This window comes from Oryx dammah, unplaced genomic scaffold (assembly GCF_014754425.2).
Source record: "Oryx dammah isolate SB20612 unplaced genomic scaffold, SCBI_Odam_1.1 HiC_scaffold_17, whole genome shotgun sequence".
Taxonomy (NCBI): domain Eukaryota; kingdom Metazoa; phylum Chordata; class Mammalia; order Artiodactyla; family Bovidae; genus Oryx; species Oryx dammah.
Window position 1 is genome coordinate 5000317 of NW_024070201.1, and position 19183 is coordinate 5019499.

The 19183-nt window shown below is 37.9% G+C and overlaps 1 protein-coding gene across 2 annotated transcripts in view; it reads right to left on the reverse strand.

The window, feature by feature from the left end:
- The window catches only part of DYNC2H1 (dynein cytoplasmic 2 heavy chain 1), a 388421-nt gene that overhangs the window by 341928 nt on the left and 27310 nt on the right, over window positions 1–19183 (reverse strand). For both annotated transcript variants that reach the window (XM_040257838.1, XM_040257837.1), the window contains exons 14-20: window positions 11543–11695; window positions 10556–10654; window positions 9390–9529; window positions 9079–9307; window positions 7721–7848; window positions 4649–4764; window positions 1551–1678 (exon numbers count right to left, since the gene is read on the reverse strand). In XM_040257838.1, the coding sequence (XP_040113772.1) occupies window positions 1551–1678; window positions 4649–4764; window positions 7721–7848; window positions 9079–9307; window positions 9390–9529; window positions 10556–10654; window positions 11543–11695 (993 nt within the window). The remainder of the gene's footprint in view (window positions 1–1550; window positions 1679–4648; window positions 4765–7720; window positions 7849–9078; window positions 9308–9389; window positions 9530–10555; window positions 10655–11542; window positions 11696–19183) is intronic.

The following is a 19183-nucleotide window of genomic DNA, read 5'->3' on the forward strand; positions in this document are numbered from 1 at the left end:
CTCTGCTACTATTGTCTCCCTTCAATCCATTCTCCACAAAGCAGCCAGAGTAATCACTTCAAAATGCAATCCACATTTATCTTCTCATTGCTTAAATCCCTCTAAAATTTTTCTACTACTCTCAGAAAAGAACTCGAACTCCTTAGGATTGTCTGAAAGTCCCTTCATAATCTGGCCCTTGCCTACTTCTCTAATTTCACTCAAACCACTTTTTCCTTGAATAATATGGCTTTCTTGATAACTAAGTTTCTTGACAATATTTACACCTATCTCATTTCCTTAAGTATATCAAGGTCCTCTACCTTAAGATCTTTGTATCCATTGCTCCATCTGCCCTCTAAATCTCGGAACGGTTGCCTCCTTACCCTGCAGGTCCCAGTGCATACAGACGTCATCTATATCACCACCAGGATCATCACCCTGAGAAACATTGTGCAGTTGGGCACACTCATCCTCTTACTAATCTAGCTCTTCATGCTCCTTTCTTTCTCTCTGTCTCCATCTCTCACACACAAACACAACACACACTTACACACGAATACAGATTTCAGTAACACAGAGCAACCATACCTGCAACCACAAGTGCCTAGCACAAAGCCTGCAATATATCAGGTGATCTGTAGTCTGTCCGACTCTTTCTGACCCCATGGACTGCAGCACACCAGGCCTCCCTGTCCATCGCCAACTCCCAGAGCTTGCTCAGACTCATGTCCATCGAGCTGGTGATGCCACCCAACCATCTCATCCTCTGTCGTCCCCTTCTCCCCCTGCCTTCAATCTATAATAAGTATTTGTCAAATAAATGCCTCTGTAATTTAGCTAACTGCCACAGTTCACTATGCTATTCTTTCTTTAGTTACTTCCTTCTACTAGACAAGTACACTATTTTATTTCTCTTTAAATCCTCTTTATACCTTTAAGCCTACCATATAAAAGTTTATAATTCATTCTACCATGAGGGTATATTATTTCTCTCACCTCTAATCTATCTTGTAATTTTCAACCTATCACTTAAGAGGAATAAATAAAAGTTTGTATCTATTTTGAATTATTTCTCCTCTTTCCTCCAAACATAACTAAGATCACCAATAACATGTTCTATAAATTTTGGCTTGTTTATTCTAGGTTCTTGCCTTCTGGATACTGTTTTTATGAATCTTTAACCACCTTTTTATCTTTGTCTCTAATTAAGAGCTCTTCCATCGTGTGTGTGTGTGTGTGTGTGTGTGTGTGTATTCCTAATTCAGCACTAACTTCATATTTAAGCATCATAAAAGTACAACCTTGGAAGTAACAGCATGAACTATTTAAGTTTAGTCTTATTCTAATAAGCTACATCATAAAAGGTCACAAATACTTCTGAAAACAATATATATTGTGGTTACTGTTTCATTACAACAACATAACTTCAAGAGTCCAATCATAAGCAGACTAATTTTATAGACTTCCTTATAATATTGTAATTATATGATATTTGCAGTCACATAATATTACATGATTTAATCATTCCAATACAATTAAAAACAAATAAATTACTTTGTGATTCTTACCTCTGGCTTCCGTTCTTGTAGCTTACTATATTGTAAATTTGCATTACCTATCTCTTCCACAGACTGGGGCATAATTGTTAAGACTTCCATAGCCTCAGTAACGAATGTGTCAATTTCATGTAAATGAGCTGAAAAGGAAACACTGAAATATAAGAAATGTTACTATCATCAAAAAAATTCAATTACATAGTTTCTAAACCAAGTAATGTTAGAAGTAATCACTATATGAAATACAGTAAACCCTAAGTTGTCATTTGCTTTCATAAAGAAAAATTCAAAGTATAGAATAAGCAAAAAGAATTTTTCTCATGAAACTGTAATTGTTTTATATCACATTTAAAAATTTTTAGAAGAAAGTGAAAATGTATTTACTCACTCTTAATAAGTTTTACTATAAGTTGGCAACTTTTTCAGTCTTTTAAATAATATGCTAGAACATATTTCAGTTTAAATAAAAAAGAAACACTGATATTTTGGAAAACAGTACAGGCATTCCTCATTTTATTGTGCTTCACTTTATTGTGCTTTGTAGTTATTGCATTTTTTACAAATTGAAGGTCTGTGGCTACCCTGCATGGAGCAAGTTTATCAGTGCCATTTTTCCAACAGCATTTGCTTGCTTCATGTCTCTGTATCACATCTTGGTAATTTCCCAATATTTCAAACTTTTTCATATTGTTACACTTGCTATGGTAATCTTTAATCAGTGATCATTGATGTTACTATTAATTGTTTTAGAGTACCATGAACACAGTCACATAAGACAGAGAACTTAACTGATAAAGTGTTGTATATATTCTGACTGTTGCACCTCTCTAATTCCCTCAGACACAAAAATATTAAAATTGGGTCAATTAATGGCCTCTTAAGTGTTCAAGTTAAAGAGTGACACATCGCTCACTTTAAATCAAAAGCTAGAAATGATTAAGTTTAGTGAGGAAGGCATATCTAGTGATGAGATAGGCCAAAAACTAGGCCTCTTGCACCAAACATTTAGCCAAGGAAAAGATCTTAAGGGAAATTAAACGTACTACTCCAGTGACTACACAAATGCTAACAACGTGAAACAACATTATTGTTGATCCAAAGAAAGTGCTAGTGATGTGGACAGAAGATGAAACCAGCCATAAGCCCCTTATGCCAAAGCCTGATTCACAGTGCGGCCCACCCCTCTTCAGCTCTATAAAGGCTAAGAGGCGAGGGAGCTGCAGAGGAAAAGCTTAAGCCAACACAGGCTGCTTCATGAGATTAAAGAAAGAAGCCATTTCCGTAACATGAAAAGTGCAAACTGAAGCAGCAAGCGCTGATGGAGGAGCTGCAGCAAGGTACCCAGGTAATCTAGCAAAGATAGTTAATGAAGGCAGCTCCACTAAACAGCAGACTTGGAAGGTAGATGAAGCAGCCTTCGATTAGAAGATATCATCAAGGACTTTCATAGCTAGAGAGAAGTCAATGCCTGTATTCAAAGCTTCAAACGACAGGCTGACTCTCTTGTTAGAGGCTAATGCAGGTATGTTGACACCAATGCTCATTTACCATTCCAAAACTCCTAGTACCCTTCAGAATTATGTTGAATCTATTCTGCCTGTGCTCTTGAAACAGAACAACAAAGGCTGATGGAAAAACACACACACACACACACAAAGCCTGACAACAGAACATCTGTTTACAACATAATTTACTGAATATTTTAATCCCATTGCTAAGACTTACTACTCAGAAAAAAAAGATTATTTTCAAAATACACCTGCTCACTGACAATGCACCTGGTCACCCACGAGCTCTGATGGAGATGTACAACAAGATTCCTGTTGTTTTCATGCCTGCGGACACAACATCCATTCTGCAGCCCATGGATCAATAAGTAATTTCAACATTCGAGTCTTATTATTTAAGAAATACATTTCATAAGGCTACAGCTGCCACAGACACTGATTCCTCTGATGGGTCTGAGAAAAGTAAATTGGAAATCTTCTGAAAAGGATTCACCATTCTAGATGCCGTTAAAAACATTCATGACTCATGGGAGGAGGTCAAAACATCAATGTTACCAGGAGTTTGGAAGAAGCTGATTACAATCTTCCTGGATGATTCTGAGAGATTCAAGCCTTCAGTGGCAGAAGTAACTAAAGATGTGGTTTAAAAAATAGCAAGAGACCTAGAACTGGAGGTGAAGCCTAAAGATGTGAATGAATTGCTGGAATCTCATGATAAAACTTTCACAAATGAGGAGTTGCTTCTGATGGATGAGCAGACAAGTGGTTACTTGTAATTTTGAGACTTTAGTCCTGCTGAAGATGCTATGAAGATTGCAGAAATGACAACAAAGGACTTGGAATATTATATAAACTTAGTCAACGAAGCAGTGGAGGGTTTCAGGAGACTGACATCAACTCTGAAAGAAGTACTACAGTGGGTAAAATGCTATCAAACAGCACTGAAAGCTCCAGAGAAACTGTGCATGGAAGGAAGAGTCAATCAATGCAGCACACTGGACTGTGTTATTTTAAACAACTGCCAGGGCCACTTCGACCTTCAGTAACACTACCCTGATCAGTCAACAGCCATCAACATCCAGGTAAGACTCTCCACCAGCAAAAAGATCATGACACACTGAAGACTCACAAGATGGCTAGCATTTTTTGCAATGAAGCATTTTTCAGCTAAGGCATGTATATTGTTTATTTACACACAATGCTTACTGCACAGTTAATACACTAGAGTATATATAAACAAAGCTTTTATATGCACTGGAAAACCAAAAAATTCACATGACTCTATCACAATAATCTCTTTACTGCAGTGGTCTGGAAATAAACCTGCAATATTTCTGAGGCATGCCTGGAGTCCTTTGAAAAGGTAAGGACAAATACATTATACCAGAATTACCCTCTTTTTCAGTTAAATATGCAACAAACTGATCCTAGCTCATAATGCAAATAATAAAAAGTCTTCAATTTTTAGACCTCATGGAGTTTCCTACTTTACTAAAATTATCATCTTAAGCTGATTTTTATTTCATACTTTTCTCTATGTTTTATTTTAAACATCATTGAGACTCATATTCATAACTAAAAACAATTAACAAGTGTATTTACCCTGGATGGACTTCTTCAAAGAAAGAACAAGCAAGTCAAATAACTTCTGGATGAAATCATCAATCACAGTCTTCACAGGGTTACAATTAATATTTAAGCAATCTACCTTGACAGCACTGAAAAATGCCAAAGGACATATTTTGACATGAAAAAGACTAAGTGGAGGAAAAGAGTGTCATTATGATCTTGTGTAATACACCCCAAACTATCATTGTGATCCTTAAGCCCATTTAGATTTTATTTAACAAAAATGCCTTACACATACTCATACATAATAGCTTTTCATTAGACAATGGTTCTAATACTACAGTTTTTAATAATCCAATGTATCATTTTTTAAAAAGTAGCACATTATAACGGAGAAGGCAATGGCAACCCATTCCAGTATTCTTGCCTGGAAAATCCCATGGATGGAGGAGCCTGGTGGGCTGCAGTCCATGGGGTCGCTAAGAGTCGGACACAACTGAGTGACTTCACTTTCACTTTTCACTTTCATGCATTGGAGAAGGAAATGGCAACCCACTCCAGTGTTCTTGCCTGGAGAATCCCAGGGACAGGAGAGCCTGGTGGGCTGCCCTCTATGGGGTCGCACAGAGTCAGACACGACTGAAGCGACTTAGCAGCAGCAGCAGCACATTATAAAATACTTAAGTATCAACATGAATATATTCAAATTTTTAAATGTTTTACTTGTCACAGTATGTAACATACTTATTTAAAGATTTATAAAATAAATTATTATCCTGGACTCAAAGCACAAACAACAATAGAAGAAATAAAACAAACACAGAAAGTGAAGATAGATTCAGTTCAGTTCAGTCACTGAGTCGTGTCCGACTCTTTGCGACCCCATGAAGCGCAGCACGCCAACTCCTGGAGTTCACTCAGACTCACGTCCATAGAGTCAGTGATGCCATCCAGCCATCTCATCCTCTGTCGTCCCCTTCTCCTCCTGCCCCCAATCCCTCCCAGCATCAGGGTCTTTTCCAAGGAGTCAACTCTTCGCATGAGGTGGCCAAAGTACTGGAGTTTCAGCTTTAACATCATTCCTTCCAAAGAAATCCCAGGGCTGATCTCCTTCAGAATGGACTGGTTGGACCTCCTTGCAGTCCAAGGGACTCTCAAGAGTCTTCTCCAACACCACACTTCAAAAGCATCAATTCTTTGGCGCTCAGCCTTCTTCCAGCCCAACTCTCACATCCATACATAACCCCTGGGAAAACCATAGCCTTGACTAGACGGACCTTAGTCGGCAAAGTAATGTCTCTGCTTTTGAATATGCTATCTAGGTTACCGGTTATAACTTTTCTTCCAAGGAGTAAGCATCTGTTGATTTCATGGCTGCAGTCACCATCTGCAGTGATTTTGGAGCCCAAAAAAATAAAGTCTGACACTGTTTCCATTGTTTCCCCATCTATTTCCCATGAAGTGATGGGACCAGATGCCATGATCTTCGTTTTCTGAATGTTGAGCTTTAAGCCAACTTTTTCACTCTCCTCTTTCACTTTCATCAAGAGGCTTTTTAGTTCCTCTTCACTTTCTGCCACAAGGGTGGTGTCATCTGCATATCTGAGGTTATTGATATTTCTCCTGGCAATCTTCATTCCAGCTTCTGTTTCTTCCAGTCCAGCATTTCTCATGATGTACTCTGCATATAAGTTCAATAAGCAGGGTGACAATATACAGCCTTGACGTACTCCTTTTCCTATTTGGAACCAGTCTGTTGTTCCATGTCCAGTTCTAACTGTTGCTTCCTGACCTGCTTCCATACAGGTTTCTCAAGAGGCAGGTCAGGTGGTCTGGTATTCCCATCTCTTTCAGAATTTTCCACAGTTTATTGTGACCCACACAGTCAAAGGCTTTGTCATAGTCAATAAAGCAGAAATAGATGTTTTTTTTGGAACTCTCTTGCTTTTTCCATGATCCAGCGGATGTTGGCAATTTGATCTCTGGTTCTTCTGCCTTTTGTAAAACCAGCTTGTAAATGAGCTATTTACATTTTAGTAATTCATATTTTTGTCTTGACTGCTCAGAACCCAGAACTGATATGAATTTCAGAGAGTAAAGAGGATATTCTGGGTTATGAAATGCCCTTCAGAGGGTTTTCTCCACATTTAGGGCACTACCTAGATGCAGCACTACTTTGTGTGCTTCCCGGGGCATTCTGAAAGGCAGAGCCATACAAAATTAAGGTCAAATAGCCCCCAGTGAAATTAAAAGACACTTACTCCTTGGAAGAAAATTATGACCAACCTAGATAGCATATTCAAAAGCAGAGACATTACTTTGCCGACTGAGGTCTGTATAGTCAAGGCTATGGTTTTTCCTGTAGTCATGTATGGATGTGAGAGTGACTATGAAGAAGGCTGAGCGCTGAAGAATTGATGCTTTTGAACTGTGGTGTTGGAGAAGACTCTTGAGAGTCCCTTGGACTGCAAGGAGATTCAACCAGTCCATTCTGAAGATCAGCCCTGGGATTTCTTTGGAAGGAATGATGCTAAAGCTGAAGGTCCAGTACTTTGGCCACCTCATGCAAAGAGTTGACTTACTGGAAAACAGTATGATGCTGGAAGGGACTGTGGGCAGGAGGAGAAGGGGACGACAGAGGATGGGATGGCTGGATGGCATCACTGACTCGATGGACGTGAGTCTGGGTGAACTCTGGGAGTTGGTGATGGACAGGGAGGCCTGATGTGCTGCTATTCACGGGGTCACAAAGAGTCGGACACGACTGAGCAACTAAACTGAACTGAAATGATGCTCCCACTAGTAGTAGCTTCTCACAGTTCTTAGACTATGCCTGGGCACATCAAATGTTAGATCTGAGAGAAGCCTCTTCCCCAATCTATTCTATCCAACTAGGTCTCAGTCAGCAGAACCTCTAGAAGAGGCTCTCTTAGTCTCAGCAATGCTCTACTCAGATGACTCTCCAGCATTATAGCTGAGCTCTGGAGAAGGTAAGACAATGGCTTGTCTTCAGCACCACTAAGTGAAGAGTACCTATCTGTACCCATGGTAAAAACTGCTGCTATGTTAAATATTACTTTAACTTCTTTAACTTCTGTATTATACCTTGGAAGCCGTTCTACTTCTTTCCCTTTTATTTTCAGCGCTTTAAAATTTTTCTCCCAATCATGTACTGTAGAAAGATGCTTTTCCACTAGAGCTTCCATATCAACTTGCCCAATTACAATCCACTCCTATTTAAATGAAAAACATATTATTTTAAAAATTAGAACTAATAAATGAACATTTAAAAGATTAGAGTCCAAATATTAAGAACAATAAAAAGAGGCAAAAGAGAAGTTTCAGGTAAATTTCAACTTAAGTTATGTACATATAATCATTACCATAAAGCCTAAAAAATGAACAGGGAAATATATATATTTATATATAAATTTAAAATTTATATATAAATATATATATATATAAGTACAGTAATCATGAAACTTTTTTGAAGAGATTGCAAAAAAACTTTTCTTTACATTCTCAAGTTAGATGTATACAAACACAAAACCACTTCTACCAAGCCAAGAGCTACTATAGGTTACAAATCTGACATTGGCCAGATTCAATTAATCCTAGAAAAATAAAATGCAGAAGCAGCACTGCAGTGGCAGTTAAAAAATTAACTGAATTCTCAGCCACTCCTCAGGATCAATAAAATGAACAATAAATACAATTATTTCTGAAGAGTTAGTATGATGCACCCATAGCTCAGTTCGTAAAGAATCTGCATGCAATGCAGGAGACCCAGTTTGACTCCTGGGTTGGGAGAATCATCTGGAGAAGGGATAGGCTTCCCACTCCAGTATTCTCGGGCCTCCTCAGCAGCTCACTTAAAGAATCCGCCTGCAATGTGGGAGACCTGGGTTCGATTTCTGGGTTGGGAAGATCCCCTGGAGAAGGGATCGGCTACCCACTCCAGAACTCTGGCCTGGAGAACTCCATGGACTGTATAGGCTACAAAGAGTGGAACATATTGAGCAACTTTCACTTTCACATTCATCTACACAAAAGTAAGAAATTAAATCATGTCAATTTCATTAATGTAGAAGGCTTCCCGCCATGGCATATTCTCAATCCAAAGAATGAAGAAAAGGATACATTTTTCTATATATTTTTCTGAAAGGAACTAAAAATGGCACAAGAGAGTCATATCAAATTCCAAGTTGATATATCATTCAAAAGAAGAAAAGAAAGAAAAATTAGTTTCTCAAATCTTCAAATAATCAAAGAGAAAAAAATTAAGGGTAACTTTTTTCTCACCTGTAGCATAAATCTAGATTTTTAACAGAATCCTCAACTTTGGCCCTCTGGTTTGCATTTTTTTATTTTATGCCACACAATATCAACTATTGAGTTGTACATTTGATACTAATTCAATCAGATGAATGTTATAATAGGACAGACAAATTCATGTCCCATACCTTATGCTGATGTAAAACAGCTGACAATCTCCTAAACAGATCTTCTGCTTTGCTGAAAATAGTCAGAAATCCACTTGCATTTCTATCAATCATAATAGAAAAAATAGATTCATCTCCTGCTTCACCCACTCCCTTAAACTGATTAGGAATGCTGATGAATCTCTTCATTTCTCTATAATATTTAGTTCGAATTTCTTCAAAAGGAGGCTTGAATTGCAACCGTCCTTGTCTGAAAGCAAATAAATAACCTTAAAATATAAATTACTGAAAAATTATAGACTGAAAACTAAATTGGGTTTTAAAAATCTTACTTGTATATTAAATCTATATTTATTTCTGGCAGATTCTCGTTAAGCGCTTCTAAGCCCATCTGATACTGATGCTCCAGGGCTTTGTACAGTTGATGATTCCAGTGCTGTTTCCACGCATGCATGTCACTTGCTTGAAATCCCTAAAGTTACAGTCACACTTTTTTATTTAATAATTAGGTGGTAGAATGGGTTTCCTTTTAATGCTTTTATGTAACATTTGGTAAAATTATAAGCAAAAAATTCCTCTTCTTAAATATCTTAAACATATGTTAATTGCTACTTGTATATCAAGTCAAATATGAAAATCTCTAATCTTTGTGTTCATAAATAGTATACAAAAAGACCAGCAAACTTTTAAAAATCAAGTTACTAGTAAATGAATTTTATATGTGGACTTTATTTTACGATCCTATAAAAACAACAATAATAACAGAAACCATATCTTATAAATTTCTTAGCACTTTTTCAAAATTCCCATCAAGTATACTCTTCTATTCCCTTCCCACTCCCTAAATATTTTGCACATTAAAAATATGATAAATTTAAAATATGAGAATGCTCAGAATACTTTACATACTTTTTCTGCTTCCATATAACCATAAACATATAAATTCTAATACTTAAATTTTTATTAATTTTTTAACATTTGAACCAAAAAATATACGTAAATGTTTAAAACACCTAACTCATATTCCACCAACATCTCAAGGTAGATTCTGTGCTAACTACTTTTACACAGATCATCTAATATCAAAATATATGTGGAAATGACATTTTACTGAAATATAACAAAAAGAAATTCTGAAACAGAGTTACTTCAGTAATTTGACTTCTGCCTACATTTAACTTTGTCACAATAGACGTATCACCTTTTAAAAGAAAACTAATGAATGATAGATATTTAAGCACCAAGTCAGAAAAACTGTTTACAGAGTCTAAATTAAGGGATTTGGCATTCCATAAGGCAAACAAAAGCTTGTACTTTTACTTGTAAATGTGCTGCTAATTTATGATCTTTATACATAATTCAGTTAAATTCTAAATTTATTAGAAATTCATTAGCAAATATTTACAGATAACCTTTATGAACTTTTCATCAGTTCATATATTCAAATTCTGAAAAGTTCATATTTCAGAGTGTAGACATAAAATAAAACACACTTTACCTGCGCTTCTACACTTGCTAAGCCAGTTCTCAATTCTTGTAATCCATCTTTCCACCGCTGTTGCTGCCGAAGCAAATCAATGTTCATAAGAACTACCACCTGTCAAAAATTAGAACACAAAAATTTCAATAGAAAAACTTGACAGGTACCATCTTACCCAAGTGATCAAAATTAACTCAACCTATAATAACACATATCAATATCTGATCAATGTACTGAGAAAGGCAAAATATCACTTTTGTGGTATTCCTATTAAAACCATATAATCTCAATCTAAACAATGAGAAGGCATCATATAAAATCAAGTCAACAGACAAAATAATTGATCAGTATTCATCAAAAGTATCAAGGTCATGAAACACAAGGTAAGACTCAGGGAGAAGAGACTACAGAGCCTTCAAATGTAAATACAAGGTGGGATCTGGGATTGGGCCCTTGAAAAGGAAAAGGACTTCAGTGAAAAAGTTGTAAAATTCAACAGTTTATTTCCTAGTTTTCATAAACATACTATGGTTACATGGGCTTCCCTGTTGGCTCAGAGGGTAAACCATCCGCCTGCAACGCAGGAGACCTGAGTTCGATTCCTGGGTCAGGAAGAGCCCCTGGAGAAGGCAACGGCACCCCACTCCAGTACTCTTGCCTGGAAAATCCCATGGATGGAGGAGCCTGGTGGGCTGCAGTCCATGGGGTCACTGAGTGGGACTTGACTGAGCGACTTCACTTTCACTTTTCACTTTCATGCATTGGAGAAGGAAATGGCAACCCACTCCAGTGTTCTTGCCTGGAGAGTCCCAGGGACAGGGGAGCCTGGTGGGCTACCGTCTATGGGGTTGCACAGAGTTGGACACAACTGAAGCAACTTAGCACCAGCACCAGCACCAGCAAGTCTCAAATTATTCCCAAGTAAGAAGTTATTTAAAAGTATATCCAAATTACTTTTTAAATAATACTATTCATAACTTATTAAATTTTATATATAATATATACCTTTTCACAGAATATAGTGTGCCATTTTCTCAGTTTCCTATTTTCAGTGGCAAGTCGTTCAGCAGCATTTTGGAGTTTTTGGATGTAGCCTTCTAATTCTTTAGGATTATCCCAAGTAATGTGTGACTTTCCCCCACTTCCAGCTTTTGAATTCTAAGGTAGAACAAATGACAGTGTTCAAATATAGTTCTTTTTTTAAAAAAGATTCAATATTCTACATCATTAGTACAACTGTCCATAACACTAAGCTGCAATAAAAAAGCACACAATAGTTTTTCCATTTTATAAACGATAAGGCATTCTGGGCAGGATTGAGCAGCTCCATTCCATCCAAGTTGTCCCTCTTATAGCTAAAACACCCAGGCATAACACACCAAACAAGCACAGGAAGACTAAAAGATAGAAATAAGGAGGTGGACAGCCTAAAAACATTGGGAATTAAGGAACAACACACCAGGATTTCCTTAGTGTGTCTTATATATCCCGGACAGGATGCTGGAGAAGTCTACAACCTGGAACCACCCCCAGAGACAGACAGAAAAAGGCTCCAGAAGAAGCCTGTTCCCTCTAGCCACAGGACCAGGAAAACAGTGGCCGAATGACGGAAAACCTTTTTAGGATACACACCCTGCTCCTGGTGGGCTACAGTCCATGGGGTCGCAAAGAGTCAGACACGACTGAGCGAGTAAGCACACACACACACCCCCTACTCCAACCCAATAGAGTAGAAGAAACCCAGCCATTTCTGCAGTTTCAGGGGACCAGGAGAGGTGAGTCTCTTCCATCCCCTGCTAGGTCAGTGGCGCCACCTTCACCAGCCTGCAACAGCGCGTGTGCACCAGCCCTCCGCATCCTCCCACCAGGTCCCAGAGCTCAGGGGGTAGCAGGGCAGATCCTCTGCGTGGAGGCAATAAGACACCGCCAACTGGTATCCCGCTTTGGTGGGAAGTCTTCAGTAGGGCAAAAGGGGGCACTAGACTTCCACTGCACCCAACTAAAAAGGAAGCAGTGCGAGGCAGTACTCCACTTTTGTCAGGATGGCATCTGCAGACACAAGCAGAAATCTAATATATACACTCACCCTGTCCTCCAGCTATACCTCACTGTGTCAGAGAGAAAGTGTCACTTAGAAAGGAATGAAAATAGCAGTAGATTTCTTAGCTGAAACCATGAGGGACAAAAGGAAGTGGAACGACACTTTCAAGTTCAATGCATGAAGCAGGACACTCAAAGCCAGCGCTCTGGGAAAACCCTGAGGGGTGGGGAAGGGAGGAGGCAGATGGGGGGTCAGAATGGGGGACACGTGCACCCGTGGCTGAGTCATGTCGATGTATGGCAAAAATCACAATATTGTAAAGTGATTATCCTCCAATTAAAATTAATTAATTAAAAAACAATAAATTATAGAATACGGAAAGGAAAGTGCCAAGAAAACCCTGCCTCCGAAAACAGGAACTGCCTTAGGATTGTAGGTCCATGGCCTCATTACAAATGACTAAAAGTTTAATTATGAAAAACATACTGTAATGTACTAATTGCTGCTTATACTATAAGGATATATGAATAGATTAGAACAGCAATTCTGGAAAGGTTTTTTTTTGAAATGTAGCATCTGAATAGTCAATTGGGGGTAGTGTTTGAACATTTGAGTTCTGAGTTCAAGTCCTACGCATTCTGCTTGCTAGCTACATGAGTAAACTTGTGATTGAACCTCTTAAAGGTATGGGTTTCATGTATGAAACAGAAATGATGATGATATGATGAAATTATAACATATACCAAAAAAACCTATAAATGTATGTGTAGGCATATCCATGTATGCATGGATATTCATACAAATAAAGGGAAACCTAATAATTGAGTTATTTTATACAAATCATTTAGCATAGTATGTACTCACAAATGTTTGCCATTATTACTCATGTGTATTTGATTCTGATTTATTTTAATATGTTAACTACTTCCTAGTATCTAAATTTAAAAAAAAACAAAGTCAAAATATAGTGCTAAAAGAAAACAACTGTCAGCTGTGAATTTTACACTTGCTGAAAACATCCCTCAAAAATGAGGTAAAATAAAAACATTCTGAAAGGAAAACTAAGAGAATTTGTCACCAGCAAACCTACTCAAGGTATGGGTAAAGAAAGTTTTCTCAATAAGAAGAAAATGATTTTTTAAAAAAGCATAGAACTTTAGAAAGGAAAAGAGAATGTTAGGATGCAGAAAATGCAAATAAAAAAATAAACTATCCTTCTTCTCATAAATTTCTTATTGATATTTGATGACTGAAGCAAACCCCATCTGATACAGTATTCTTTGTGTGTAGAGGATACTAAATAATTAAGACAAAATAAGTGAACGGAGTAAAGAGACCTAGCTACAAGCAAAGTTTCTACACTTCACTTGAACTGGCAAATGGTAAGACAAAGAAAGTCTCTGCCATACAGTGACCTTCAATAAATAGCTGATGAATGGTGAAACTAAACAATTATAATATTCAACAGAATATGTAGTGAGTCCATTCAAAAAGTTATTTACTGAGCAGTTACACACACTACTTACTATTGTACTGACAGAGTATAAAAGTAAATAAATTAGAATCCCTAGAGTGAGTGGCAAGGGGACTACAAGGAACTTAAGTGTTCCTTTTCCTCCCATCTCAGTTTTGTTAAATGACCTACTGTGTCTCATTTAACATACGCTAAGTATAATTATTTCGCCCTCATGGAAAACAGCCTTGTACTGGCTTGCAGAACTCCATGAAGCTATAAGCCATGCTATGCATGGCCACTCAAGATGGATGTATCATACTGAAGAGTTCTGACAAAACGTGGTCCATCTGAGGAAGAAATGGCAAACCACTCCAGTATTCTTTCCAGGAGAAGCCCATGAATATTATGAAATGGCAAAAAGACAGGACACCAGAAGATGAGAACCCCCAAGTTGGAAGGTGTCCAAACTGCTACTGGGGAAGTGTGGAGGACAATTACTAATAGCTCCAGAAAGAATGAAGAGGCTGGGCCAACGTAGAAATGACACTTAGTTGAGGATGTGTCTGGTGGTAAAAATAAAGTCCAATGCTATAAGGAATAATATTGAATAGGAACCTGGGATGTTAGGCCCACGAGTCAAGGTAAATTAGACGTGGTCAAAGGGGAGATGGCAAGACTGAACACTGACTTCTTAGGAATCAGTGAAGTAAAATGGACAGGAACAGGCAGATTTAATTCAGATAAACATTATACCTAATGCTGTGGGTAAGAATGCCTTAGAAGAAATGAAGTATCCCTCAATAGTTAACAAGAAAGTCTGTTGCATTATTTGGGTGCAACCTCAAGAAGAAAAGAATGATCTCAGTTCATTTCCAAAGCAAACTATTCAACATCACAGTAATCCAAATCTATCTCCCAACGACTGATGCCAAAGAAGCTGAAGTTGACCAGTTCTATGAAGACCACCACCTTGTAGAACTAACGACAACAACAAAAAAAGATGTCCTTTACATCACAGGGGACTGGAATGCAAAAGTAGGAAGTCAAGAGATAACTGGAACAGGCAAGTTTGGCCTTGAAATACAAAATGAAGCAGAGCAAAGGCTAACAGAGTTGGGTCAAGAGAATATGACAGTCACAGCAAACACTCTTTGCCGACAGCCCAAGAGACGACTCTACACATGGACATCATCAGATGGTAAATATCAAAACCAGACTGATTATGTTCTTTACAGTCAAAGATGGAAAAGCTCTACACAGTCAGCAAAAACAAGACCTGGAGCTAACTGTGGCTCAGACCATGAATTCCTTATTGCAAAATTCAGGCTTAAATTGAAGAAAGTAGGGGAAACCACTAGGCCATTCAGGTATCAGTTCAGTTCAGTTCAGTTGCTCAGTCATGTCCCACTCTTTGCGACCCCATGAACTGCAGCACACCAGGCCTCCCTGTCCGTCACCAACTCCTGCACTTTACCCAAACTCATGTCCATTAAGTTGGTGATGCCATCTAACCATCTCATCCTCTGTCATCCCCTTCTCCTCCCACCTTCAATCTTTCCCAACATCAGAGTCTTTTCAAATGAGTCAGCTCTTCGCATCAGGTGGCCGAAGTATTGCAGTTTCAGCTTCAGCATCATTCCCTCCAATGAACACCCAGGACTGATCTCCTTTAGGATGGACTGGTTGGATCTCCTTGCAGTCCAAGGGACTCACAAGAGTCTTCTCCAACACCTCAGTTCAAAAACATCAATCAAATCCCTTATAATTATACAGTGGAGGTAACAAACAGATTCAAGGCACTAGATCTGGTAGACAGAGTGCCTGAAGAACTATGGACGAAGGTTTGTAACACTGTATAAGAGCCAGTGACCAAAACCACCCCAAAGGAAAAAAAAAATGCAAGAAGGCAAAGTGGTTGTCTTAGGAGGCTTTACAAATAGCCATGGAAAGAAAAGAAATAGAAAGCAAGGGAGAAAGGGAAAGACATACCCATATGAATGCAGGGTTACCATATGAATGCAGGGTTACAGAGAATAGCAAAAAGAGGTAAGAAAGCCTTCCTCAGTGAACAATGCAAAGAAATAGAGGAAAACAATAGAATGGGAAAGACTAGAGATCTCTTCAAGAAAACTAGAGGTGTCAAAGGAACATTTCATGCCAGGATGGGCATGATAAAAGACAGAAATAGTTCAGGACTTAAAAGAAGCAGTAGAGATTAAGAGGTGGCAAGAGTACACAGAGGAACTATACAAAACATTTTAAAGGGCCCAGTAACCACGATGGTGTGGTCACTCACCTAGAGCCAGACACCCCAGAGTGCAAAGTCAAGTGGGCCTTAGGAAGCATCACTACGAACAAAGCTAGTGGAGGTGATAAAATTCCAGCTGAGCTATTTCAAGTTCTAAACGATGATGCTGTGAAAGTGCTGCACTCAATATGCCAGCAAATTTGGAAAATTCAGCAGTGGCCATAGGACTGGAAAAGGTCCCTTTTCATTCCAATCCCAAAGAAGAGCAAAGTCAAAGAACATTCAAACTACTGAACAGAGTTCATTTGACATGCTAGCAAAGTTATACTCAAAATCCTTCAAGCTAGGCTTCAGCAGTACACAAATCAAAAAATTCCAGATGTAGAAGCTGGGTTTCAAAGAGGCAGAGGAACTGGAAATCAAATTGCCAACATCCACTGGATCATAGAAAAAGCAAGGGAATTCCAAAAAAAATATCTACTTCTGCCTCTTTGACTACACTAAAGCCTTTGATTATGTGGATCAAAACAAACAGTGGAAAATTCTTAAAAAGATGTGAGTACCAGACCACCCTACCTATCTCCTAAGAAACCTGTATGTGAGTCAAGAAGCAACAATTAAAACTGAACATGGAACTGGTTCAAAATTGGGAAAGGAGTATGACGAGGCTATATATGGTCACTCTGCTTATTTAACTTGCATATTTACTATATCATGTGAAATGCCAGACTAGAGGAATCATAAGGTCAAGTCAAGATTTCAGGGAGAAATATCATCAGCCTTAGATAAGCAGATGATATCACTCTAACAGAAAATGAAGAGAAACTAAACAGCCTGTAGATGAGGGTGAATGAGTGAAAAAACTGACTTGAAACTCAGCATTCAAAAAACTAAGCTCATGGCATCCAGTCTCATCACTTCATGGCAAATAAAAGGGAAAAAAGTGAAAGCAGTGACAAATTCTCTTGAGCTCCAAAATCACTGTGAATGGTGACTGTAGCCATGAAATTAAAAGACCCTCCTTGGAAAACTGGATAGCTACTTGTAAAAGAATGAAATTAGAACACTTCCTACCACCATACACAAAGATAAACTCAAAATGGATTAAAGACCTAAATGTAAGACCAGAAACTATAAAACTCTTAAAGGAAAACACAGGCAGCACACTCGACATAAATCAAAGCAAGATCCTCTATGACCTACCTCCTACACTAATGGAAATAAAAACAAAAGTAAACAAGTGGGACCTGATTAAACTTAAAAACTTTTGCACAGCAAAGGAAACTATAAGCAAGGTGAAAAGACATCCCTCAGAATGGGAGAAAATAATAACCAATGAAACAACGGATAAAGGATTAATTTCCAAAATATACAAGCAGATTATACAACTCAATACCAGAAAAACAAACAATCCAATCAAAAAGTGGGAAAAAGACCTAAACAGACATTTCTCCAAAGAAGACATACAGATGGCTAACAAACACATGAAAACAAAAAAATTCTGTAAAGATGTATTCAACAGTCTTTTGGACTCTGAGGGAAAGGGTGGGATGATTTGGGAGAATGGCATTGAAACATGTATAATATCGTATATAAAACGAATCGCCAGTCCAGGTTCGATGCATGATACTGGATGCTTGGGGCTGGTGCACTGGGACGACCCAGAGGGATGGTACAGGGAGGGAGGAGGGAAGGAGGTTCAGAATGGGGAACACGTGTATACCTGTGGCAGATTCATGTTGATGTATGGCAAAACCAATACAATATTGTAAAGTAATTAACCTCCAATTAAAATAAATAAATTAATATTTTAAAAAATTCTGTAAAGCAATTACCCTTCAATAAAAAAATAAATTAAAAAACAAAAAGACACTCCTTGGAAGAAAAGCTATGACCACCCTAGACAGTGTATTAAAAAGCAGAGACATCACTTTGCCAACAAAGGTCCATCTAACCAAAGCTATGGTTCTTCCACTAGTCGTGCATGAATGTGAGAGTTGGACCATAAAGAAAGCTGACTGCCAAAGAAATGACACCTTTGAATTATGGTGCTGAAGAAGACTAGAGCCCCTGGACAGCAAGGAGATCAAACCAGTCAATTCTAAAGGAAATCAACCATGAACATTCATTGAAAGGACTGATGAAGCTGAAGCTTCAATACTGGCTACTTAATACAAAAAGCCAACTCATTTTCAAGATCCTAATGTTGAGAAAGATTGAAGGCAAAAGGAGAAGGGAGTGACAAAGGATGAGATGAATGCTACAGATAGCATCACCAACTCAATGGACATGAATGTAAGCAAGCTCTGGGGGGAAAAAAGAGTTCTTGTCATGCTGCAGTCCAAGGAGTCACAAAGAGTCAGACACAACTCAGTAACTGACCAAAAAACATAACTGTTTACTTCTCATTATTCAAATCCTCAAAATAAGCTTTGTCTTTAGAAATATCAACAGATATAATTTTGAATATATTTATTATAGAAGAACGAGTTCTAAACACTTGATTTAAAACATTATCTATGAAAAGGTTAAAAATAATAAAGTAATATCCTGTTCTCAAAAAGTACACTTGTAAATATGCACAGGAAAAATGTTTAAAAGGGTATAGACACCAGACTGTTTAAGAATGGCCAAGTCTCAGTAGTACAATACTAAAACATTTTTGTTTTTGTTCACCTACATTTTTGAAATTTTCCACCATAAACTCATATTGAACTCTGGTAATACAAAAAAATTATAATAACATGTACAATATGAATTATGTAACTTCTAGTAAATTTTAAGTACTAGTGTGCAAAAAAATAGCTTACTTAGCAGGTCTGACTGCTCTCCCTTAAAAGGTTTGCTTAAAAGATTGGCCCTTAGCTGACATCTGAAAAGCTGGATTTTGCAAGAGTTCCT